At 35.1% G+C, this 26,118-nt stretch overlaps 1 protein-coding gene across 1 annotated transcript in view; it reads right to left on the reverse strand.

The window, feature by feature from the left end:
- Window positions 1-423: 423 nt before the first annotated feature.
- Window positions 424-26,118, reverse strand: part of Arl8 (ADP-ribosylation factor-like protein 8) — a 70,730-nt gene continuing 45,035 nt past the window's right edge. Inside the window, exons 3-6 of the mRNA XM_090411773.1 lie at window positions 25,239-25,312; window positions 21,505-21,666; window positions 11,539-11,609; window positions 424-1,564 (exon numbers count right to left, since the gene is read on the reverse strand). Coding sequence (XP_090267899.1) covers window positions 1,515-1,564; window positions 11,539-11,609; window positions 21,505-21,666; window positions 25,239-25,312 — 357 coding nt within the window. The 3' untranslated portion in view covers window positions 424-1,514. The remainder of the gene's footprint in view (window positions 1,565-11,538; window positions 11,610-21,504; window positions 21,667-25,238; window positions 25,313-26,118) is intronic.

A 26,118-nucleotide genomic window follows, 5' to 3' on the forward strand; every position in this document is an offset into this window, starting at 1 on the left:
AATATCTCAAGTATGGTAATTAATTTATCACCCTATTAAAATGGAGATATAACAAAAACGGGTTTGTTACTCTAAATGTTATACTTACAGCTACAAACATTACATAAAATTCAGTATTCTTAATCAGTTAAATGATCACATTAGAGTCCCCTCTATTTGAAAAACATTTTATACTTTTAAATACAAATAATCTTAAAAGTTTCAGTGATCATATTTTATTAACCATGTGATTTTAATTTCTAACATTCATTACATTACAACTTCTCTCTCCAGTAAGTCGATGTGTATACTGTTTTATTTTTTAAAAAAAAAAAAACATTTGAGTGAGCACTCACTAATCAGGTAGCTTATCTGCTTTTCTCCATCCATTCAGAAACAAGTAAAATGTGTGATTCTGATTTGAAATGCATTGCATCTGGTTCATCCATTTAAAAAAAAAGTCTTTATTCATCTCCAAAATCACAAAGTGACCATTAGAACAGGCCAACATATTTATATTTAATGTAGGGCAATTAACAAATCTTCTGGAAAACAATAATGTTTCATATTAATGTTAAATCAAGTTAAAGATTAGGTCTACAAATGAAGAGAACAAAGAAGAGCTGAGTTGAAAAAACCTTTCTTAAAACTATTTTCAAAGTAACAAGAATGAACTTAATGCAATATTTCATCACTAATTGTTTATACACAGACATAATAGAAAATTACAAGAATATACTAAGAACATCCTGTCACTTAAATTGAAAGAGCTATTTGTAATTACAAGTTGAAGCTGGACACAAGAAAATAACAAACCTTTAAACTCTATAATAATAATAAAAAAAAAAGCAAGGGATATCACTGCCCCCCACTCCCTTTTTACTATTTAAGCAGGACACAATTATTTACCCTGCATTTCCATTTTTTTTTTTTTTAACCACACAGCTTGGTACAATAAGTACAATAACAATATTATAATGTTAAATGTTTAATATAAATATCTGTTTGTTACAACTTGTTTTTAAAAAAGACCTATACAGATCAGTAAACTTCACTGTAGAATTTTTTTTCCCTATAACTACTTTCTCTGTAATACTAACCAATCAATAAATACATCCAATGTGCTATTACATTCATGATTATAACATTGAGAAACTGAAAGAAAAATATACATCACAAAGGGACAATGTAAGAAATAATAGGCAAAGATGAAGATAGGGAATGACTGAGTTACCAGATAATGGAGCAAATGCCACAAACTCCAAATAATCTGAAATACAAAGAAAGAAACAAATGAAGCTGGGACAGTTTCCAGAAGTGTCTGGCCTTGGCTGATGTCTTAATATGAAAGTGAACACTGATGAGAGTCATGTTAAACAAAGTCCAGCCTTGTCCATTGCCATAGGTGATCCCACAATGTCAAGTGAATGGCCATGACAGTTTATCCGAGGCCAGTGCCACCTGTCCAGCAGTGCCCTTCCTTCAGAATGCTAGGTCTGAGCACAGACTTCAGAGGACTAGGAAATCCAGAAACTTCAGTGACTTCCACTCTTGGAATGGGAGATGAGCCACTGAAGAGTAATATCTGTAAAAGAAATTATCATTGCCATAGTTAAGCTACCTTGTTATATAATGAACATTTACTTGATAAAATTTGAATTCTCACACACAATCTGTTAACTGATACGTTTTTATATATACCTAAACCTCTTTTTACTCAATAGATACTTTCCTAAAAATGATGCGTAAAAAGAACTACTGACTCCATAGAAAAAGTGATGATTGGTTCCAAAATTGAAATATAACAAAATAATGAAAAAAACAAACAAACATTAAATTCGTTAGGATCATAAATTTTTATTTACATTTCATGGAGAACACACATACAAATAATGAATTTTAATAACTTAACAAAAAAACATATTTCAATTGTTTGCTAAGGATTCTATAAAAATATGTTATGCGCTATCAGTTTCTGACAATAAACGCGAAAGCTTTTGTTTTCGTGAGACTGTAATATCACTAGAACTACTTGATATGGTATTATCGTCATTGACTTCTGCCTCAACTTGTGGAATTCTTCTTGTCATGTCTTGAACAAAAGTACCACTGGTTATTTCGGTAGTTTTAGGCATGAACTCAGTTATTAATCGCTGTGTTGATGCTTTAGAAAAGTCGTGATATATTCTCTGTATGAAGACATTAACAACTTAAGCTCACGTGAAAACTTCCCAGCATGTTCTTCATTTGGATCATGTCGGGCAAAATAATTGCCTAAATTACTGGCCAGTTTAAGACCTTCTTTAATTATAAACAGTAAAAGTGGGATTATCTTGATCATTATCATTAACATCTTTGCTTTCAGGAGTCTCAGAAACAATCTCTACTATTTCGTCTTCGCTAAAAGGTTTATCAATTAACAATTCTTCGATATCTGCCGACGTAAAATCACCGAATCCTTCTCTGCCAATTTCACATGCCAAACTTATTATATTGGGGAATTCTGCAGTATGGTTGAAGGGAACAGGAGCATTCTCTTTAGCACATGCGAGCCAAATAGCTTTCCAGCATGCATTCATAGTTTCTGGTCTCAATTCAGATAACGATAACCAAACCTGATCAATACAATCCATAACTGAAAATTTTTTCCACACATCCATAACTGACAGTGTTTCATCATCATTTAGCTTGTTCAAAACGTACTGAAATGTTCATCTAACATAATATGTTTTAAAAGTTGCAATTATACCCTGATCTAGAGGTTGTAGCAATTATGTGGTATTGGGCTGCAGAAAAAAAATTGCACATTTGGGTGTTCTATGGCAAGATGACCAGGTGCATTATCAAGAATCAAAAGCACTTTAAATGAATTTAATCAAAGGGAGTTCGTCCAGTGTTAGGTCTGAGCTTTGCCAGGAGCTGCTGGAGTTTGGTTTAAGAGTGATAGTGGTGGGAAAGTGTCATGAAAGCGAGAGTCTAAAGTGTGTCTCAGGTTGTGAGATTGACGTAATGGATGAGTCAGAATGCAATAGAAAATTGTGATGTAATGCCAGATAGCATTGAGAGAGAGTTTAAAGTGATACAGTCGAAAGTGAGAATAAAAATACAGAACGAGAGAATGGTTTGATCGATATAAAAAATGAAGAATTAGCTGCAATGAGGGAGATAGCTCAGTTGCGCAGAGTGATATATAGGGCAAAGCAGCAGCTGGAGCTATTAGAAAAATGTCTATGGAGTGGATCAGCTAACAAAAAGAATGCGAGATAAGAAAAATGAGAACATGATTAGGAGTGAAAGAAAAATTAAGGAGTGAGTGTTATACAGCGATTCAGTAGTAAAAGGTGTAATTGATGAGAGTTTGAGAAAATTGTACTTTCCTGGTGCGAAAATTAATGATGTAAGACTATTAGAGCACAGAAGCATAGGGTGAAAAAAATGATTGTAGTAGCCAGAACGAATGATTTAAAAGGTGAAAAGTTTGCTATGAGAGAGGACTTGAAAGGGTTATTAGAAGTAGCAAAAGAAAAGTGTGAGAGAGTTAAGATAGTGAATCTGTTGAAATGGTATGACAGAGTATAGTAGAGTTGAGAAGGAGGGCAATAATTGTGAATGACTATGCATAGGTTATGCAGTAGGAGTTGGTGTGGAGTGAGTTTGACAGGCAAAAGAACTTATACAAGGAAGGAAGGTTTGCATCTGAATGGATTTGGTGTTCGGAGACTGGAAAAATTGTTGCTGAATGAAATGAAAATGGATGTGCAGAATCATGGAAACTAGAGCTTTTTTTTGTGTATGTGTGTGTGTGGGGAGCTATTGAGTGGATATGCAGACATCAATGAGGCAGCTGAGTGTAAGAATGTGTATAATATGCCTGAGTTAGTACGAAGGATAACAAACCAGATTATTATAGGATGGTTAGTATAAGGTATCAAGATAGGGGTGGAACTAGGGGACTTTTGCACTTCATGCACACTAAAATGCCAGGAGTATTAGGAATGAGGAGGAGGAATTTTTGGCCTTGGATGGCTCTTTCTGGGCACAGATAATTGGCATTAGTGAGACATAGCTAACAGAAGATGATATGGTTAGTGGGATAGAATGTGAAGGGTACAGTGTGATCAGGAAAGCAGAGAGAAAAGAATTGGGGTGGAGTGTTACTGATGATAGCCGATGAACTGCAGCCAAAGAGAATAGAAGTTCAACTGCAGGATAGTGAAAATAGCACATTTGAGGGTGTGAGACTGAGGCCAGCAGAACAAAATATAGTTGGGTGCTGCTATAGACCAGGTGATGGAATAGATGATGGAGATAGTATGCATAGGGAAATAGACTCAATTAGCAATGAATGGAGGACAGGTAATTATTATGGGGGATTTCAACTATGGTAACATTGATTGGAAGGAGGAGAGAACACACAGGAGGAAGGAAATGGATTTTATGAAGTTACTAAGGGATAACTACCTGAGACAGCATGTAATGGAATATACTAAGGGTTCAAGAGTGCTCGATCTAGTAATTGCATCTGAGAATTTGACTATAACGAATACGAGCACGTTGCCACCATCTGGTGAGAGTGATCATAAGGTTTTTATTAATTCTCATAAAATTTCATAATGGCTGGGGCGTCGCCCGGTTAAACAAGGCCCCTGTTGTTTTCACCAGGGTGAACAGCGAAAAGTCAGCTACTGGAACAAATCTGAAAACAAACCCCAACTCAACATCACCAGAGTTAAAGATCGATACTATCAACATAAGAAGCCTGAATGGCAAAGAAATGGAGCTAACTGAGGAATTAGATAAGTACCAGATCGACATAATAGGGGTGACTGAAACAAAAAAGATAAAAACTGGCACGATCTTTCTGAGCAATAAGCACAAAATGTTATATTCAGGATATGACAATCAAGGAAAAGAAGGAGTAGCCAATAGTATTCAACACAAAATACGATGCTAATCTTCTTGAATGGCAGTCAGTCTCAAGTAGAGTAATGTGGGCAAATATGAGAATGGGGAACTGGACAATGAGACTTATTTGTGCCTATGGTCCCACAGAAGGTTCTACTAAGGTAGAAGTGGAGGAATTTTTTTTTGAGGCTTTAGAAAAAGCAACTGACACAATGAAAAATGAAAAGTTGGTCCTTGTGGGGATCTAAATAGCAGAGTAGGAAATGATTGTGAGACATACAAAAATATTTTGGGAAAATTTGGAGAAAAGAGCAAAGCTAATAATAATGGCAAATATCTGTTGGATTTCTGCTCAGGACATGGACTGGTTATTACTAACACCATGTTCCAACATAAAAATGTGCACAAATTCACATGGAGAGAAGAGGCAAGGAATAAGAAAGTCTCATCGACTATGTTATTGTTGATAGTGATGTTTTCTCTCTGGTGCAGGACACCAGAGTGTACAGAGGATTTGAAATTGGAAGTGATCACTATTTAGTCTTGAGCAGGATAAAATTGAATTTCATAATGAAAAGAATAACATGTAAGAAAGTTTTAAAGCGAATAAAAGTTGAACAGCTCTCAGATGTGAACTGTAGACTAAAATACACAAAGATTATTGAAGAAAAAATGAAAGAGTTTGAGAACAGGAATGAGACCTTAGAGATTCAGTAGCAAACTCTGAAGAAAACATTGATTGATTCCGCCAGAGAGGAATGTGGTGAGGTTGTCTGCAAGGATAAAAAAATCAGAACTCCCTGTTGGACACAGGAAGTTAAAGAGGCAGTGAAGGAAAAGAAGAAAGCATATCAAAAGTTCCTATCAAATAAGTTAGCATGTGCTCTTATGGTTTAAACACTGTGTAAAACTAGCTAAACAAAAGTCATGGGAGGACTTTGGCAAGAATATAGAAAATAAATATCAAGAAGGTGGCAAAATATTCTGGAGGTTGTTGAAGAAGCTTAGGAATGGAGGAAAGAGTGCTGTAAAAGGAGTTAGAGATGATAACGGTGACATGAAAATGGGAGAAAAAGATATCCTTGAAGTATGGAATAATTACTTTGAAAAACTGCTAAATGAAACAAGCAGTGATGACAGCACAGTGGTAAAAAACACTGACCAGGCATGCAGTCAGGAATACATACCCATTCCTGAAGTAGAAAAAGCCATCAAAGGCTTGAAATGTGGAAAGGCAGCAGGAGTAGATGATATTCGACCAGAAATGCTGAAGTATGGTGGTATAAGAGTCTTACAGTGGCTGCACTGCATAGTTCAGAAAGCCTGGACAGAGGGACGAATTCCCGATGATTGCAGTAGAGCTCTCATAGTATCCATATATAAAAAAGGGAAATAAAACTGAATGTGAGAATTACAGAGGTATTTCCCTATTGAGTGTTCCTGGCAAGATCTATGCAAGTATACTTGAGAAACGGTTGAGAAGAATTGTGGAAGAAAAGCTTGGTGAAGAACAAGCTGGATTCAGGCCAAATAGAGGCTGTCAGGATCAGACTTCACTTTATGACAAATAGTCGAGAAAGCATGGGAACATAACAGAGATCTGAATTTAAGTTTTGTCGATTTGGAAAAGGCATATGACAAGGTGCCAAGAGAGAAGCTATTCAATACACTACAGTTATATGGTGTCAATGGAACATTATATCAAGCAATACTTAGTCTTTATTTGAGTTGTAAGTCAGCAGTTAGAATTGAAGGAAGTACAGGAAGATGTTTAATGTTAAATCTGGTGTGAGACAAGGACTGTTATTCATTATCTATATGGATCACATTACGAAGAAAAGTGGTATTAAACATGGTATCAAAATTGGAGATGTTAATGTCAGCTCTTTGCTTTATGCGGATGATGTTATACTTCTAAATAAATCCGCTACAAGTCTGCAAGATTCTCTAACTAAATTGAATAGCTGTTGTAATAGATATGGTATGAAGGTCAGCAATAAAAAGACAAAGATGATGAAAATAGGCAGAATCATTGAAAATGTCAACTGTGTTGTGAATGGAACCTGCGGAACAAATGAAACATTTCAGCTACTTAGGCATGATTTTTACTGTAGATGGTAAATTAAATATAGAAATAGACAACAGAATCAGCAAAGCTGGTATGGTAGGAAGTCGATTGAATAAATTCATATGGAATAAGAGAGAAATTAGAGAGAACACTAAATTAGCTGTATACAAGACAGTGTTCAAACCAGTTTTAACTTATGGATCTGAGAGCTGGGTCAGAAGTAAAACACTTGACCAAAGACTAGAGACCGCAGATATGAGAGTCCTGAGAAAGATTAGAGGCGTGAACAGATGGCATCGATGTCAATACCATATTAAAAATGAGGATATTAGGAAAGATCTTGAAATTGTCAGCATCCAGGAATGCGTTAGCAGAGCTAATCTCAGGTGGTATGGTCACTTAAACAGAATGAGTAAAGAAAGATTAGCAAAACAAGTGTTCTCTGCCAGGTTGGCAGCCAAGCGACCCAGAAGAAGACCAAGATATAGGTGGATTGATACGGTACAAAGTGCCTTAGACGATATAAATATAAGATCTGATAAGGTTGGAGTCTTGACAAGTAACAGACTGATTTGGAGGAAAATTATAGATAGGAAGTTAGTAATGATGTAATTTTTTTCATGTAGTACTATCATATCCTGTACACCCCTTGAGGGTACATGGCAGGAATTTGATGATGATGATGAGGAAAATTACTACACTAAAAAAGTACAAACCACAGATTTAATTTTACAATATTCGTAACACAGAAATAAGTATAGCTTCATGTTAAATATCGATAATGATGAACAAGTATTTAACAAATTTTTACTTTATTATTATTAATAATAATTATTTGTGTACTTGGCAGTGGTTATAATGCACATCAAGTTTTGGTTTTTTAACCGTTCCTGTTTTCAACCACTGATCTATAACTGAGATGCTTAAAAAAAAAATCACTGACAATAATAACTGAAACTACGTTAAACATTAAATAAAAAAATCTACTTGAAAAGAATCACAATTAAAGACAACACACTTACTTATACTCACTCAATAACTGAACTGATCAAACAACCTGGCTATGGATGTATTTATATTTTTGGAGAAGTTCTAGAAACGTCGCAAATGGAAGTCAGTGGAAGGTTCGTTTCTTAGTAACACGCAATTGTTCTGGGAAGGAGGATGGGTGACAAAAGTGATGCATGAAAACTGTGCATAATGATTGGTAGAAGAGTGGTTTGGGGGAGGAGTTCTTATCCATGCCTCACCAATCATCATTCATTAGTGTGAGCTAGTTTTAAAGTGTCTCCATTAACGGTGATTCAAACTTAACATTTATTGTTCCATAACTTACGTTTTGCATTTTGTTTACTTTACTTGTTTTTTCGCCATTAATGATTATTTTTCGTGTACCCCATTCAGGGGTACACTAAAAATACCCCCCCCCCCCGGGGGGACGTTCCCAACCGATGCTCTAAACCAAGAAAAATAAAAATTATAGAAACATCCTGTTCTGTGTTAATATGAGACTCCTTGGAGGTGTCACATAATAATAATAAGTAAATGGAACCAATAATTGCCTAGTAAGTTGGTACTGACTGGCGAGATCAGCTGAGCAAGTTAGCAAAATAGTTTGTTAAATTGTTATAGCATGTGTCTGTCATTTTTACTTACTGGATCAATATAACTGGTAAAGGAGAGCCAGTCTGAGTATTAAAACAATGTTGTTGACTTGTCCTTTGAAGAGTCCTAGATGCCGCCATCTACTCCCTGCACTTCCCTGGCCATGTCTATGATTCTGCTTGTATAGAGCTGTTGTTCAGGATTAGGATCCATTTCTTGCAAAGCCGCTGCAATTGCTGGACAGGCAAAGATGCGAGTGGGTGTCAGTTCAGTACTGGGGCAGTTGACTCTTCATTAGAAAATTGGATGCCGTAGCCACGTTAGTCACCTTGAATCGGACCATAAGAAATTTGGTCAAGAGCTTCAAGGATCTGGGGAGGTGTGGTCAGGCTTCTCCCCTCCATTCCCTGTTGGAATTAAAACAATTCCAACAGGGAATGGAGAACATATGAACAGAACAAGAGAAAAGATAGATTCACACAAAGCATTTTGCATGCCATATTACTGAATAGAGGAATAAACACAATTGCAATCAATGAGATGGAATGCAATTTGTACATAAGTAAAAGATGAATGGGCAGTAGTTGGCAAAACCAATAGTTGAATTTTGTTTGAATTATTTGTTTATATCATAAATGGACTCCATTAATTTGATATTGAAATTTGCACAATATGTCCCTAAAAATGCTTTATGGTATCCAGAAGAGGATAATTTTTGATGTCTTGATGACTCCACTCATAAAGTTCATAGATATCCTGTTTCTGGGTTATGTCTCTCCAATAGATATTTTTATGGTTGCTATTCAGCTGCATTGGTTATCCGTTCCTTCAATTTCTCTTAGACCTTTATGCACACAAAAGCAACTACTGGCCAACATCCATTCCGACAGGGAATGGAGAACATATGAACAGAACAAGAGAAAAGACAGATCCACACAAGGAAATTAACAGGCTTCAAACCAAATACATCAACTGCTCATCCCCTCTTTCACATCATCTACCTCTAATGCTTTGAAGTAGTTCATCTCATACTAGTTTTCTCAAGACATAACTTTTAGCTATTCAAAAACTGTAGTAGATGCCTTTCTTCTTAATCCCTTTGGATATCATACAGCACACTGATGTACCATAGGTTTCATAACCTCATCTGTGTGGGGTTGATGTTAGAAAAAAAGCACACACACACACAGATCTCTCAATTATCCAACTTGCAAATTAATGAACCTTCAGTTATCTGATCCATAAATGATTAGTTTAATAAATGACTTCTGGTACAGCACTAAGTTATGACCCAAGACAAATAGTCAATCTACCAACCAGAATACCAGACAATGCTCATCATTCTACCAATTTTCTTGACCTTTTTTCTTAAGCAATTCTCCCTCCAAATATACCATGGATGTCTGCTCTCCCCCCCCTGACCACAATTTTATTCAAATCTCCTTCTCTACAGTTCATCATCTGCCCAGCCAATTTCAGCTTCATACCCTATGGCACTATAACTGTGTCAACTGGGATGACCTGCAGAATTAATGCTGCTTTTCCATAATCAGATTACTGGTTTCGCTCTCAAGATTCAAACACCTGCACTGAACTGAAATAATCCTCACTGGAGGATTCTATGAATCTTGAACACTGACTGTCTCAACATCCTGAAATGGAGTGGACAACTTAGTAGATTTAAATGCCAAAAAACTCAAGCCTGCCTGATTACTTAAAAAAAATCCCCTCTCATTTTTGATAATGCTCCAGTTTCCTTTCAAGATTAACTCTCTCTTCTTGAATTGACTATCACATCCAGTTTATCCTGGCACAAAGATATCACTCATATAACCTCCTTAGCCTCTAAAAATCTTGTTCTTTTTCAATTTTAAACATTACTTCTCTTCCTATCAACTCCTAACATTGCATGTCTTAGATCTGTCCAACTTTGATGTAATTTTCCTACATTTGGGATGGAGCACTCAATGATGAAACTAAAATATACTACTGCTTAGAACACCATCTGCATACATGAGAGTAATGGTGGCAGCAAGATAATAAAGCAACAAGGTGACAATCCATGTGTAACCTGTTATGAGTAAGCTTGGTCCAAATTTTATCTAGCAGCCAGTCTGCAGATCCAATTAGAAAGAACAAATAACTGAAATAGAACAGTATTGACTCTTCATGATGCACACATCAAATTCCAAACTCATTACTTTGTCAATGTTGCAAATACAACTCAGAGGATAATTGCTATGTTGAAGCGAACCATAAAGAAGTAATTTTGCCTTCCTTATCCTTTTGCCTGGAACCCGGAAGATTTGGAATAAAGAATCTGTGGAAAGGATGCAAAGAAGAGTTACAAAGATTATATCTGGATTATGGGATTTAGATTATAAGGACAGATTGCAAGTATGTGGATTACAGATTCTGGTTAACAGGAGAAAGAGGGATGATATGACAGAGGTCTATAAACTTTTGAATGGGTGTTATAGCATTTCAAATGATGAAATTTTTCATTATATGGAAGGCGGGGAGAGAACACAGGGGCATCCATGGTAGTTAAGGTTGTTCTTAATCAAGAAAGGGGCAATAGCCAGGTTTTTCTCCCAGAGAGCAGTGAGTGAGTGAAATAATTTGCCCTTAGGGGTAATGAGTGCATCTAGTGTAAATGAATTTAAAGGAAGGTTATGATAGCTGGGTTAGGTAATTTACAGCCTCCCTTGATGAGTCTTTGACTCCCTGGAGGTCTCAGATAATAATAATAATAATATTTATCATAATTATTTTAAGAAACTGCTTGTTACTGAAACAAATACATGTAAAACATTTATAAACTGAAAAACTAGTACATTCAATTTGTTTTGCAAGCACTTCTTTTATATAAGCATGAGCTCTATCACATGGACAAGTGACAAATACATAAGGTTCCACTTTATACTATTATTCTATGCATATACAAATTACTGATGTAACATTTTTAGTGAAATACATACCAATATTATCTCTCTCCTTGCAAGAAACGGAATAGCAGCAAATTTCTCTGTCTTGAATGCTTGAAAGTTTCCTTTAAAAAATTTTATGAATTAGAGATGAATATTTTTGCATTTTATTATAGATCAAGAGTATAACCAATTAAAAATATTCATTTATCAACTTTTAGTCTATATAAAGAGTAAAAAAATGTGTTCCCATTGATTTGATCAACACTGCTGATCAGTTATACCAGACTCTTGGTATTATCCTGAGGAAAGTTATCCATATCTTAAAAAAAAATGTGCTGGAAGTCAGTGAAGTTTAAGGTAAGTTAGGTTTTTTTTGGCAACTGCCAACTTCTCAAAGAATTTGTGATCTGGGAGAAATATCTCCCTGGATTGTCCGATTCCTGAGAATATCAGTATATAGTTGAATAACGATTTTTTTTTTTTCTTCCTCCTGTCCAGTAAGCTTCCAATGGGCCTCTTGGAAACAGGAAATCCTAGTATCAGCAAGGTTTCATGGAGTGGCATGTATTTAGGTGACACTTGGCATTTTTGCACTGTAGAATTATATATTATTACATAATTTACAGATTAAAACCATGCTGATAGCATCATATGATAAATTATTAAGCTACGTTTTACTAGCTTTAGGTTGGCATTATCAAGGTACCAAAAATGAACTAGACATGATCAACTATTCCACATAATGAAATCTATGACCTACAAGATCAGAGGTCATTTCATGACTGAATCTTTAAAAATGTTCCAAAAAAAAAAAAAAAAAAAAAAAAATCAAATTGGGGTTGTAGTGTTTAATAAAAAGTAGACTGAAAACTATTTCTTCACTGAATTTGGCGCATATGAAGATTGTCAGTTTTTAAACACTATGATTTAAAATGACATTGATCACAAGAATAAATCTGATTATCAAAATAAATATGCTAAGAAATTATATTCTTGGATTCATCCTTTACCCAAGTGTAAGCAAACAAATTTTGCACTTGAAGTAACTTCACGACTGAGCTACTTGTATATAGAGGCTAACGACTTTGCATCAATTGCTTTAGTATCCCATAATGTAAGTCACATATTCTTACAAGTATAATGCTATGCATGATGGGAAGGGCCACTATCCAAGACCGGTTTTGACCTTTATTGAGGTCTAATCAGTGGGAGCCAGAAGAGATACCAAGATTGAAGTGATGCAGATGTCATATATTTCCTATATACAAGTAGTCAAAAGGTATTGTACTGGAAGAAAGGTAGTCAAAAGGCATTACACTTGCCCATAACAACATGTGCCTTGCATTATGGAATATGAAGGCAATTGATAAAGTCATTAGCCTCTATATATACAAGTAGCTCAGTCATGAAGTTACTTCATGAACTTTGCTTACACTTGGATAAAGGATAAAATCAAGAATATAATTTCCTGGCATCTCTAATTTATAGTGTAACCAAGTTAAAAAATTTTCAACATCAATTGTCAATATAAGGAATGATATGAAAAGAAAAGTGATTAAAGTTACAAAACAAATTAAAACAACAAAATACACTGAAAAGATATCAGTTAATAAATTTTTCCACTGTATTAAGTTATTTATTTATAGCGTATGATGATACAACGGCCATGAAGCCCCTTTACAGGGAAGTACTGCATCATCTCAATCCCCCCAAATTTTATCCAGGCTCGAGACCAGCATAGCTGACAAATCAGGCCTATAGCTGGGACTTAAGTATTCCTGACTGTAATCCGTGTGCGTTCATGGGCCAGTTTGCCTGCTTGCGAGAGGAAAAATTGCAGATAAACTGGGAAGAAAAACCCTGCTCTCCACGCCCAAGACCGGCTAAACTTGGCTATGTCTGAGAAAGATCCTTAAGCTCCTCACATCGGCGATGAGAACTGAACCCAGGATATTCCTTCCTCAGGCATATGGTTGCAAAGCTCATAGCCACTTGGCTAACCGCACAGACTATTAAGTTATCAAATTGTGCATTTGATCACAATCGAAAGTAAGCTGTTCAGTGATGGTGAATTTGTTAAACATTTATTGTGGAAGAAATCTACCTAGAGAATCAATGATACAAGACAGTTTGACGAGCAGAAGATACTGAAAAAAATTTGAACTTTTGGAAAACATGAAACATGCAAAACATTTTAGTGTTGCACTGAAAAAATATGATGATTAAAACATTGAGCTTATGATATCAGCTGAACCCACACTGGAATTCACTGCATTGTATTCATGACTTTCCTTCATGTATTAAGCTCTCTGCAGGAAAATAATTAATCTCCAACATGAAGTTATTTCATCTGTAAATTTTCTAAGATCACATGGCCTTAATCACTATGCATTTTAACAGTGTCTTTCATAAATTAAAGCTGAATATGAAAACGTAATTTTACACAGCGGAGATATGGCTTAGTTGTGGTCTGGTGTTATATCCTTTCTTTGAACTGCATAATGAAATAGATATTTTATGACCATAAAAAAAAAAAAAGGAAACCAATCAACAACTAACAAATATGGAGTAGATGTTCAGTGTTGCAATTCTTGCTGCATTTAATTTAAAAGTTGCAAGGTAAAGGAAAATTGGTCTCTAATTTGTATAGTAATACCAAATCACGGGGTGCTTAAGGGTCAAAGCTATATAACTGAGAGGAGACCTCCACATAGCCTTTAAAGGAATGCGGAGAACTGACTAGGGCTTCTAACTTATGTCCAATCCTCACCTTCTCGTGGTATACCCTGTTGGGTATCTACCTGAATACTGAACGAACAAGGATGGGCTGGCAATTTGGGATTTATCTGACCAAATTGTATTCTTATTGGCTTAAACCAATATACAAAATGATGTTACAGCATCATAGAATTTTATGCCGGCTGGGGCATTGCCCAGTTAAACAAGGCCCCCGTTGTTTTCGCCAGGGAACCAGGGCGAATAGCGAAAAGTCAGTTACTGAAACAAATCTGAAAGCAACACCCCATCTCAACATCACCAGAGTTAAAGATCGGTACTATCAACATAAGAAGCCTGAATGGCAAAGAAATGGAGCTAGCTGAGGAATTGGATAAGTATCAGATCGACATAATAGGGGTGACCGAAACAAAAAAGATAAAAACTGGTGAGATCTTTCTGAGCAATAAACACAAAATGTTATATTCAGGAAATGACAATCAAGGAAAAGAAGGAGTAGCCAATAGTATTCAACACAAAATACGAGGCTTTCTTGAATGGCAGGCAGTCTCAATGGGCTAATATCAGAATGGGGAATTGGACAATGAGACTTATTTGTGCCTATGGTCACATAGAAGGTTCTACTAAGGTAGAAGTGGAGGAATTTTTTGATGCTTTAGAAAAAGCAACTGACACAATGAAAAGAAAAAGTTGGTCCTTGTTGAGGATCTAAACAGCAGAGTAGGAAATGATTGTCAGACATACAAACATTTTTTGATAAATTTGGAGCAAAGCTAATAATAATGGCAAATACCTGTTGGATTTCTGCTCAGGATATGGACTGGTTATTACTAACACCATGTTCCAAAATAAAAATATGCACAAATTCACATGGTGAGAACAGGCAAGGAATAAGAAAAGTCTCATTGACTATGTTATTATTGATAGTGATGTTTTCTCCCTGGTGCAGGACACCAGAGTGTACAGAGGATTTAAACTTGGAAGTGATCACAATTTAGTCTTGAGCAAGATAAAATTGAATTTCATATTGAAAAGAATAACATGTAAGAAAGTTTTAAAGTGAATAAAAGTTGAGCAGCTCTCAGATGTGAACTGTAGACTAAAATACACAAAGATTATTGAAGAAAAAATGAAAGAGTTTGAGAACAGGAACCAAACCTTCGAGATTCAGTGGCAAGCCTTAAAGAAAACCCTGATTGATTCAGCCAGAGAAGCATGTGGTGAGGTAGTCTGCAAGGATAGAAAAATCAGAACTCTTTGGTGGACACAGGAAGTTAAAGAGGCAGTGAAGGAAAAGAAGAAAGCATATCAAAAGTTCCTAGCAAATAAGTCAGTTTTAGCTCTTAGAGAATACAGAGACAAATGCAAGAATGCTAAACACTGTGTAAAACTAGCTAAACAAAAGTCATAGGAGGACTTTGGGAAGAATATAGAAAAAAAAAACTTTTTTTTTGAAAGTTTATTTTTCACTTGGTTAGACGATAATAAATTTAGTTTAATCCTTTATCGAAGTGTGAGCAAACAACGTTTGCACCTGAAAATATCTTCAGGACTGGGGTAAGGTAGTACAACACCGGGCAACTCGCAGCAAAGGTGGACCAAGCTAACATCACTCCTATCTCAGTATCTCCCATAATGCAAAACACAAGGATGTACATTATCCACTCTGTTATTCATTATCTATATGGATCACATTATGAAGGAAAGTGGTATTAAACATGATATCAGAATTGGAGATGTCGATCTCAGCTCTTTGCTTTATGCAGACGATGTTATACTTCTAAATAAATCCGTTACAAGTTTGCAAGATTCCCTGACTAAATTGAATAACTGTTGTAATAGATATGGTATGAAGGTCAGCATTAAAAAGAGAAAGACAATGAAAATAGGTAGAATTGTTGAAAATGTCAACTGTATTGTGAATGGGGAACCTGTGGAACAAGTAAAACATTTTAGCTACTTAGGCACGATTTTTAGTGAAGATGGTAAATTAAATATGGAAATAGACAACAGAATCAATAAAGCTGGTATGGTAGGAAGTCAATTGAATAAATTCATATGGAATAAGAGAGAAATTAGTCAGAACACTAAATTAGCTGTATACAAGACAGTGTTCAAACTATTTTTAACTTATGGATCTGAGAGCTGGATCAGAAGTAAAAAACTTGACCAAAGACTAGAGACCGCAGATATGAGAGTCCTGAACAGGTGGCATCGATGTCAATACCATATTAAAAATGAGGATATTAGGAAAGATCTTGAAATTGTCAGCATCCAGGAATGCGTTAGCAGAGCTAATCTCAGGTATGGTCACTTAAACATAATGGGCGAAGAAAGATTAGCAAAACGAGTGTTCTCTGCCAGGTTGGCAGGAAAACAACCCAGAGGAAGACCAAGATATAAGTGGATTATATCTTATACAAAGTGCCTAAGACGAAAGAAATATAAGATCTGATAATGTTGGAGTCTTGACAAGTAACAGACTGATTTGGAGGAAAATTGTAGATAGGAAGTTAGTAATGATGTAAATTTTTCATCTAGTACTATCATATCCTGTACACCCCTCGAGGGTACATGTCAGGAATTTGATGATGATAGCAAATCACTTCAGAGTAAGTTATTTAAATCCTAAATTGAGTAAGACGATTTAGTTCACTTGGAATTTTATACAGAGCTAAAAGAGAAACGCATTTCTAAAGAATTATTGCAGCTTGTTATCAATTACTTTTTGAAGAATTTGAATGCCAATTTGCTGATAAAGATCCTATGAAAAAAGGCATAAGCTTGTTTGAGAATTCATTTAATTCATTTACATCTATGGATGTAAATTATAAATTCAGCTTGTAATGTGGAATTGACCTTCAAGCCAAAACATGGTTCAAAAATAAATACATGGACTGCAAAAATACACTGCTTAAATTCTACAGGGCTCTCCCAACTGAAGACTCCACTAAAATAATAATAATGAGCCATTAAAATGGTTTCTTTGCTCAATCAACCTATGTTTGTGATCAAATTTTGTCACACCTGAAATCAAATAATTATTTAAAAAGAAACAGAACAGACAAGCATCTTCAATCCATAATGAAAATTAGTACAATTTTTTAATCAAATTTTGAACAATTATCTAAAAATACCCAGTAATCATCTAATTAAGTTTTATTCAACAAATGTTAGTGTATCATACTCAATAAAATTTTTGAATATTTTCAATTTTAGGCCTATCACTATATTCATTGAATTGATTCACCTTAATGACAAGCAATTCTGTTTTTTTTTTTTTTTTTTTAATTTATATTCCCATGGCTTGTAGTACAGGTAACCCTCGTATAACGCAGATGTCAGGTTCCACAAAAATGCTGTGTTATATAAATCGCGTTATGCGAGACTCAGATCACATAGAAAAAGTAGGGTTAGGTTCTGAAATCGTTTTATATTTTGGAACCTAAGATTATATAAACAATGACATATCCAACAAAAATATTTTTTTTTATTTAATTCAGGTAATTCATGTAAGTTAAGAAAACAAACTATGAAACAAATACATGGTATAAAATTATAAAAAATTATAAATTGTGCATAAACTTCATTGTAATAATGCATAAATGTTTTAGGCAAAATAAAATGAAGTGTATATTTTAATCATCATCACTCTTCAAAACTAACATTTCGTAGATGCTCTTTATTTATGAGTGACTGGACCTCATCATCATTTGAAAATCTCTTGGACATCATTTCTATAATTCTCATTGCATACTTGGGATGGTTTAAATATCAAGAAGTCGGTAATAAGACCTTGCTTACCACTATGCTGCAATTTTTTTTATTAAGTTCATAACATGGATCTAAACAATTATCCAATTGTCTTCTGAATTTTCCGGAGCTCCATTGAGAGATCGTTATCCATAAAATAACTTTCTTGCCAAGTCCAAATCTGCTAATTTCTTCAAACTGAATTCTTTAACGGATTCATCACAATCCGAATCTTCAGCAGAACTTTCCCCGCCATTTGATTCGATGTCATCTATTAACTGTACCACTTTCTTCTCATTTAAATCTATTTCCCCATCAATTAATTCACTATTGAAGAGATTGGAGCACTTATGAAGAAGTTCGCGAACGTTGAGTCTTGTGTGCTGATTGAAGCCAAATGTATCTTCAGTCTTGTTCAATTGATACCTTGGCAGTTTACAGTGGGTGGGTTTATCCCTATTTAACAAACATGTATATTGCAAAAGCACTCAGTGGCCATTACTATAAAAATATTTTTTTTACATAAAAAAAGCATTACATATTGTATGTAACTCACCAAAAAATAAAGTGCCCAGCTTGAGATTAACACACTTATGATTTTTAATGCGCTTTCCTGGCAGAAAACGAACACAATTTTCACAATTAATACTTTATACGATAAACAATTGGCATACATGCATGCTAAAGGGTATTTCCCCTAATATAAATTCACTACTTATAACTACATGGGCAAAAGCAAATTTAACAAAGATAAAATTTGATTTTTAAGTCGGCTTTGAAAAATATATGAAAAGATAAAGAGTTACTACAATTTGTAGACAATCTTATATCGAAACAGCGTTGTATAAGTACCACGTTCAACGAGGGTTACTACAATTTGTAGACTGCGTTATATCGAAACAGCGTTGTATAAGTACCGCATCATACGAGGGTTACCTGTATTCACATAATTATTAAATTACGTGATTAAATTCTCTTGCATCCTCTCTTCATCTCTCTCACTACTATTTTCAATACCTCACATTTTGGTATCATCCGTTCCACTCTCCTGTAATTTCACTTCACCTTACTTCCTCCGATCTCTTGCTTGTATCATACAGTACTGCACTTCCTTCTAGCAACAGTTTCTCCATAATAGATTTAGTTTAATCCTTTATCCCAGTGAGAGCAAACAAAGTTTGCGCCTGAAAATATCTTCAGGACTAAATATAGTGTTGTACTATCTTATCCAGTAAGTAGTGCAACACCAAGGCAACTCGTGGCAAAGGTGGAGCAAGCTACCAGGCACTTCTAACCCAGTATCTCCCATAATGCAAAACACATTTCCTATGTGGATATGTATACTGTTATGCATTAAAGGGATTGGCCATCTACCCAGACTAGTTTCGACCTTTATTGAGGTCTCTTCAGTGGGAGCCAGGCCCAGAGCTGGAGATACCAGGCAGAAGCAGTAGCAAGTCATCTGTGCCTATGGGAGTTGCCAAAAGGTTTATCACCTTTTTTAAAAATTACTCTGGATTTAGAGAAAGATGTTGAAAATTTATTTATCACTAGGTTAGACTATAATAGATTTAGTTTAATCCTTTATCCCAGTGAGAGCAAACAAAGTTTGCGCCTGAAAATATCTTCAGGACTAAATATAGTGTTGTACTATCTTATCCAGTAAGTAGTGCAACACCAAGGCAACTCGTGGCAAAGGTGGAGCAAGCTACCAGGCACTTCTAACCCAGTATCTCCCATAATGCAAAACACATTTCCTATGTGGATATGTATACTGTTATGCATTAAAGGGATTGGCCATCTACCCAGACTAGTTTCGACCTTTATTGAGGTCTCTTCAGTGGGAGCCAGGCCCAGAGCTGGAGATACCAGGCAGAAGCAGTAGCAAGTCATCTGTGCCTATGGGAGTTGCCAAAAGGTTTATCACCTTTTTTAAAAATTACTCTGGATTTAGAGAAAGATGTTGAAAATTTATTTATCACTAGGTTAGACTATAATAGATTTAGTTTAATCCTTTATCCCAGTGAGAGCAAACAAAGTTTGCGCCTGAAAATATCTTCAGGACTAAATATAGTGTTGTACTATCTTATCCAGTAAGTAGTGCAACACCAAGGCAACTCGTGGCAAAGGTGGAGCAAGCTACCAGGCACTTCTAACCCAGTATCTCCCATAATGCAAAACACATTTCCTATGTGGATATGTATACTGTTATGCATTAAAGGGATTGGCCTTGGTGGCCAATTAAACTCCCCATTAAAGGAGTTGCCTTGGTGTTGCACTACTTACTGGATAAGATAGTACAACACTATATTTAGTCCTGAAGATATTTTCAGGCGCAAACTTTGTTTGCTCTCACTGGGATAAAGGATTAAACTAAATCTATTATAGTCTAACCTAGTGATAAATAAATTTTCAACAGTTTCTCCAGTTCACTCACTCCAAAGCCATTCCAATGCAATCTGTCACTTTTGTATAAATGCATTCTTCCTTCAAATGCAAGCCACATATCTATAAACTGCACTCGTCTCCTCACACAACTCTACCAACATACCATTCATGGTTCTCACTCTCCATCTCAGCCCATCATCGTCATACTCTGGCAACACACTGACAACCTTTCCCACTATACTGTTTTCTTTTGCTCCTGTCCATAATCTGCTAATATCCATCCTTACATTCTCCCTATAACTAAATCATTTCATTCACCCTCCTGGAAAGCAGACCATATGCATTCTCTCACTAACCAAACCTCTAATAATGGAATCTCTACAAACTACTATTCTTGAGTCACTTGTCACTAAACATCTATTTTATTTTGAACAACTTTCTTCAAATCTTGCATTCCAGCAATTTCACTCTGTCACTCCTGTAGTCATGCTCCCTCTTGTTCTGCCATGCCTTTCTTCTATTTCCTCATTCTTACTTCTTTTGCATATCACTTCTGTTTTTTCTTCATTCTCACATTCTTTCACTCCATTATTCAGTCTTTTGCATCCACATTTATGCTAATTTTCATTTCTTCGGTCTTTTTCACATTCACTGATAACTTAATCATGTTGCCCTCACATTGAACCATTTTTGAAAAGTTCAATGTCATTATATTAGATGAACATTTTTCACGTTTCAAACTGCTATCCATTAATGTCCCCCCCCCCACCTCATTTCTTTCTTGATGCCATAGATCTAGAATAGAGAAATCAAAAATACTAATAATCACAATTCTAAATGCACATCAAAATAACTGAATAGACATATTTGAGGTAATCTCAAATATATGACTAGTAACAAACTCATGATTTATAGAATTATACAGAGCTCTGAGAAAAGAGGGAATCATTATGATGTCATTAACATCTAACTGAAGTGAACAGAGAGGAAAGGTAGCTTAAAAGAATTGAACAAAAGCACTAAGGAGAACCTTAAAAGCTTGCTGCAGGGAAAGAACAAAATTGTGTTATGCACAGCACGTGTGACACAGTTATAAATATATTACATACAGATAATGCAGAGAAATTAATTTTCACTTACATCTGTTCAATAAGTTCTTTTTCTTCCAGAGCATTAGGTAAATCTCTTTTGTTACCCAGAACTAAGACGGGTATACCAGCTAGCTGCGGCTTATCCAAAAGATTATGAAGTTCATTGCATGAAGCTTCAATTTTTTCATGGTCAGCAGCATCTACCATATATCTAAACATGAATGATATTTAACAATTATGAAGAGAAAGCAAATCAAGGCATAATAAATTAATGATTATTTTTTTTTAATGTAAAAATAATTAGTCATTACATATTTCCAGCAACTGCCACATTCTTATAAGATAACCAAAATATTCTATATACTGTACTTAATAAAGTTAAAATTCAGAAGCTCAACTCCTTCCATTCTTCATTCAAAAGCACATTCTTACTTATTCCTTGACAGGGTAGTTCATAGGGTTGCTGTTCATTATTTTGCAGCAAACAGTAACATCCTATGAGCTACCCTGCCATTATCACAATGTTGCTTTCTTTTGAACAGAAAGTGAGAAAATAATGAATCTTTTCTCAGTTAATAATGCAGTTCACAAAGCATATGACCAGTGTTACTCATTTCAGTTTTTGAGTGCCTCAAGAAAGAAACAGTTCGAGACATACTAGTGATTTACCACTATGACAGGGAATCAGCAAGAGTGCATTTCTCTCTATGCTAGAAAACAGTTGATATAAGCATGCCAACTGAGAATATCATCATGGGAATTTGTCACGTGACATTTTATATTCTGTCACTTGATATACAGAGTCAAAGTATTTTTTCACTAGAAGTTATTTCATTATTCTATAAATTCAGACATTGGTACGGAACCATTAATTAGAACAATTTTTAAATGAACCTATCTATTTAACAGCATCAAAAACATGCATGAAAAATAATGTGATTGTTTATGTTCTGAGTAATCAGTGACATGTTCCACATATCCACTATTATGGTGAAACACATTTAGCACAATAAAAAAAATATTCTAGTTTATTAATCAAAGCTTCTAAAATTTTATGAAAAACTAGATCACATACTCAGCATAAGGATAGGACAAATAGTTTAAAATAAACAAAAACTATGTACATAATTTAGCTGTCAGTTCTAGTTAAATATTGCATACCAGAATGACGTAACACAGCCATCACAAACATTTAGAGACAATCAAAAGGTGCATTATATAACTGAATGTTCTCTCATTCCTCACTCACTTCACACAATTAAAATAATTTCCTTGGGAAATTATTTTAACACTTAGCATCACTGCAGTTAAAAATGACAACTTCTTGGTATTTATGAAGTACAAATATAAACAATGCTTATGCTTGACAATTCTAATAATTCTACTTAATAACAACCCAACTGATATAGCTTGATTAATTTGATGGAGACTTGATATTTCTTGATCTTCTGCACAGATCTGCTAGTTTGAGTGAAATATGAGAACTTACAGGAATATCATACTAGTCATCTCTGGACAATATTAGTATTCTCAAGAGATAAGCAAGCTTGCTCTTGGTAAGAACATTTACAAAGTCTGTTGATAGGTTTGAGTTGAAACTCATGACAACTAAAACTCAGTTTTGCCAGAAAATTTCTAGCCTAGTATGTCCCCATCTAGATTAATCACTAAGACTGTGTTTCAATCCAATGTATTGCTGATGTTTTTGAACATAGCGTAAAGATTGATAGATGAAAAAAAAATCACTTCTAAATCTGTATCCTTTGACTTACTGAAGAGAAAACCAATTCTTCCCTTTATTTCTCTTCCTCTTGTAATAAGATCAGTGCTCTTATGTTTCAACATTGTGATAAATGTTTATTTTTGGTATGTAAGTGTTTGTGGTATGGGATGAAGAAAATCTAAATGGCATCGTGTATGAGAGAGAAATTTTATTTAGGGATGTTGCTGATCCAGGAATGTCACAAAATTAGTTGGTATTTCTAGGCAATGGAGATCATCATCATAATGCTTTTCAAGGATTTAGGCCTACAGTGTCCTGTTCCGACCTTAGAAATCATCGTTGAATCCCTTTACAGGATGTCCTCATTTTCTTTTTCCTACTGGTTTGTAATTTAAGGCTTGTTTTGGTGATCTTCCTGTTTTCATTCTTTCAACATGTTCCATCCATTTATGTTTATATTTTTTAATTTTTTCTATTACTGATTCCTGGTTTAATTTTTCATAATTTCTTAAGTGATCAAATAGAATATACTTTGCAATTTTTCTCATACAGAGATTTCTCAATGGAGATTATATGGATAAGAATGTCATTCATACCTAGTCAGTCATAATACTGTTACAACTTGAACAACAGATAAACCTTTAATCTATCAGTAAATCACTTACAGCTTTCAGGACATACAAACCACATGTAAAATGTACATATATAACAGCACTCAATGTTCAAAGCATCCCCTCTTTTGCCTTCACACATGCCCGAAGTCTGTGAGGCCACATATTGATGGCAGCATGCACAAAATCCAATGGAAAAGTTGCCACTGCTTGCTCCAAATCCACCTTCAGGCTGGCAACACTGTGGTGTCATTTCTTGCAGGCTACTCTTGCAAGCTCTGACCACAATTTGAAGTCCAATGGATTAATAAGATCAGAACTTCCAGATGGTCAATCAGATGTGATATGTGGTTGGGCACATTTGCCTCCAAGCACTGTTATGTGGACTTCACCTTGTATATAGGGGCTAAATCCTGTTGGAAGGTATACTGCCTACTGTGAAACAATGTGTTCTTCAGGGATCATACCACAGTGTCTTGATGCACTTTGGCAGAGGTTTCGACCCCTTTCTGGTGGTTGCATTTCTGGAAGAAATGCAACTTGGATACCCACTAATACCTTATCCCCACCAAACCATCACTGATGCAGGAGTGATGACCTCTGAATTGTGGATGGTACGACATGTACTGTGCAACTATCTGGGGAGTTGTTACACATATACAATCACATATGGCGAGTAGATTTTGTAGCCAGCGGATACTTGCCAGTTGGCAAAATATCAAATGCAATTTGAAACACATACATACATACAGGGCGTTTCAAATTGTATTTGATATTTTCAATATCATTAAGACATTTCCCCAATGCGAATTTCACAAATAAAATTCTACCACAAAAGTTGGAATTAACATGCTGTATGATCTTTGCGAAAATATGCCCACTCGATGTAGAAGGAACACATATATAGAAAGCTAGTTCAGAAAGCTACTGGTGTAAACATGGTAATGTAAGTAGTCCTTCCATATTTATGGAGGTTAATGTTAGAGATCAATATATATCCATAGATTTGTTCTCTGGAAAACTGATCATCAGCCTCTACATGCAGCATTAGAAAATCAATTTGAAGGCAACATAAAATACTTGTTAGGAAGTCATATCTGGATCTGGAAATACCTTCTCCAGTGAGTGCTGCTTCTGGAATGCTAAAATTCTTGACATTAGTGTTCACTGGCAATATCACTATCACGTAGCCTATAGCCATGAGTCCTGTAAAGGGTGTATGGTGCCATTATTGCCACAGGCTATTTTGCATTAGACAGAGTGCTTCAGAAGGAGGCAAGTCTACTTTATACCCAACATAAAACGAGAGCAATACGACTTGCTTTCATTTAACAGACTATTCCCAAGAGGAGTTATATCCAGATTTCTGTATATTTCCCTATACCTGTTAGCTGTGAATAAACTATGATGGTGATTATTTATAAGATAAAGTAAATAAAAGTGACTTACACTATGGCATTAACACCTCTGCAATACCTTTCCCACATGCTTCGAAATCTTGGCTGTCCACCAATATCCCATATCTAAAATAAAACATGTCATTATCACATAGAATGATTTATACAAATTTTTCATTTAGTAAAAAAGAATGAAAAGCAACATACAATCACCCTGAACGAAAGGAAATTAGTAACATGTAAAATGTGCTCAAGTTGCTCCTGGCCTCAAAATAAGCTAGGGGAAGATCTCATAGTGGATGTTTAAAATCTTCTAGCATCTAAAGACTATCACAAACATCTATGCAGAGTGGGATTCAAGCTCATCTCACAGGCCTTTGTGGCAGAACTGAGAGCAAATACATACTGTGGAAAGTAGGATTACACAACAATTTTATTTTGAGTATTATATTGATGTATATCTTATGTGATTGATTAATCACCATCATTTCCTCATTCATAATGATTCTTAATAGCATAACCAACACCAAGAGGGGGAAAAAATATTTATTAAACCACTAATATTTCACTGGTTTTCTACCCAGTATCATTAGAGCACAATGATAATTGTGACAGGTACACAGAACAAAACTAAGTAATTGTAGAAACCATTTAAATTGCAACTGACACCTAATATCCTTACATGGAACCTCTAATGGTCAGATAACTACAAAGTTAATTTAGAGAAGTACAGCTATTGTCTTAAAAATGATAGTCTCCCAGATCTTTGGTAAAAGTGCTTCATAGGTGATACTAATTCTGAGAATAGTCTCTCAGACCTGTAAGGAGTTCTATGTAATATAGAAGTTTTTCTTCATCTGATCTTTGTGAAGGAATATCCAGAGCATGAAAACTACATCTGAGATGATCTATATGGCAAGTCAAAACTGGCA

The sequence above is a fragment of the Typopeltis vanoorti genome, chromosome 22, assembly GCF_054136105.1.
Source record: "Typopeltis vanoorti isolate ZY-2024b chromosome 22, IOZ_Tvanoo_1.0, whole genome shotgun sequence".
Lineage (NCBI taxonomy): Eukaryota > Metazoa > Arthropoda > Arachnida > Uropygi > Thelyphonidae > Typopeltis > Typopeltis vanoorti.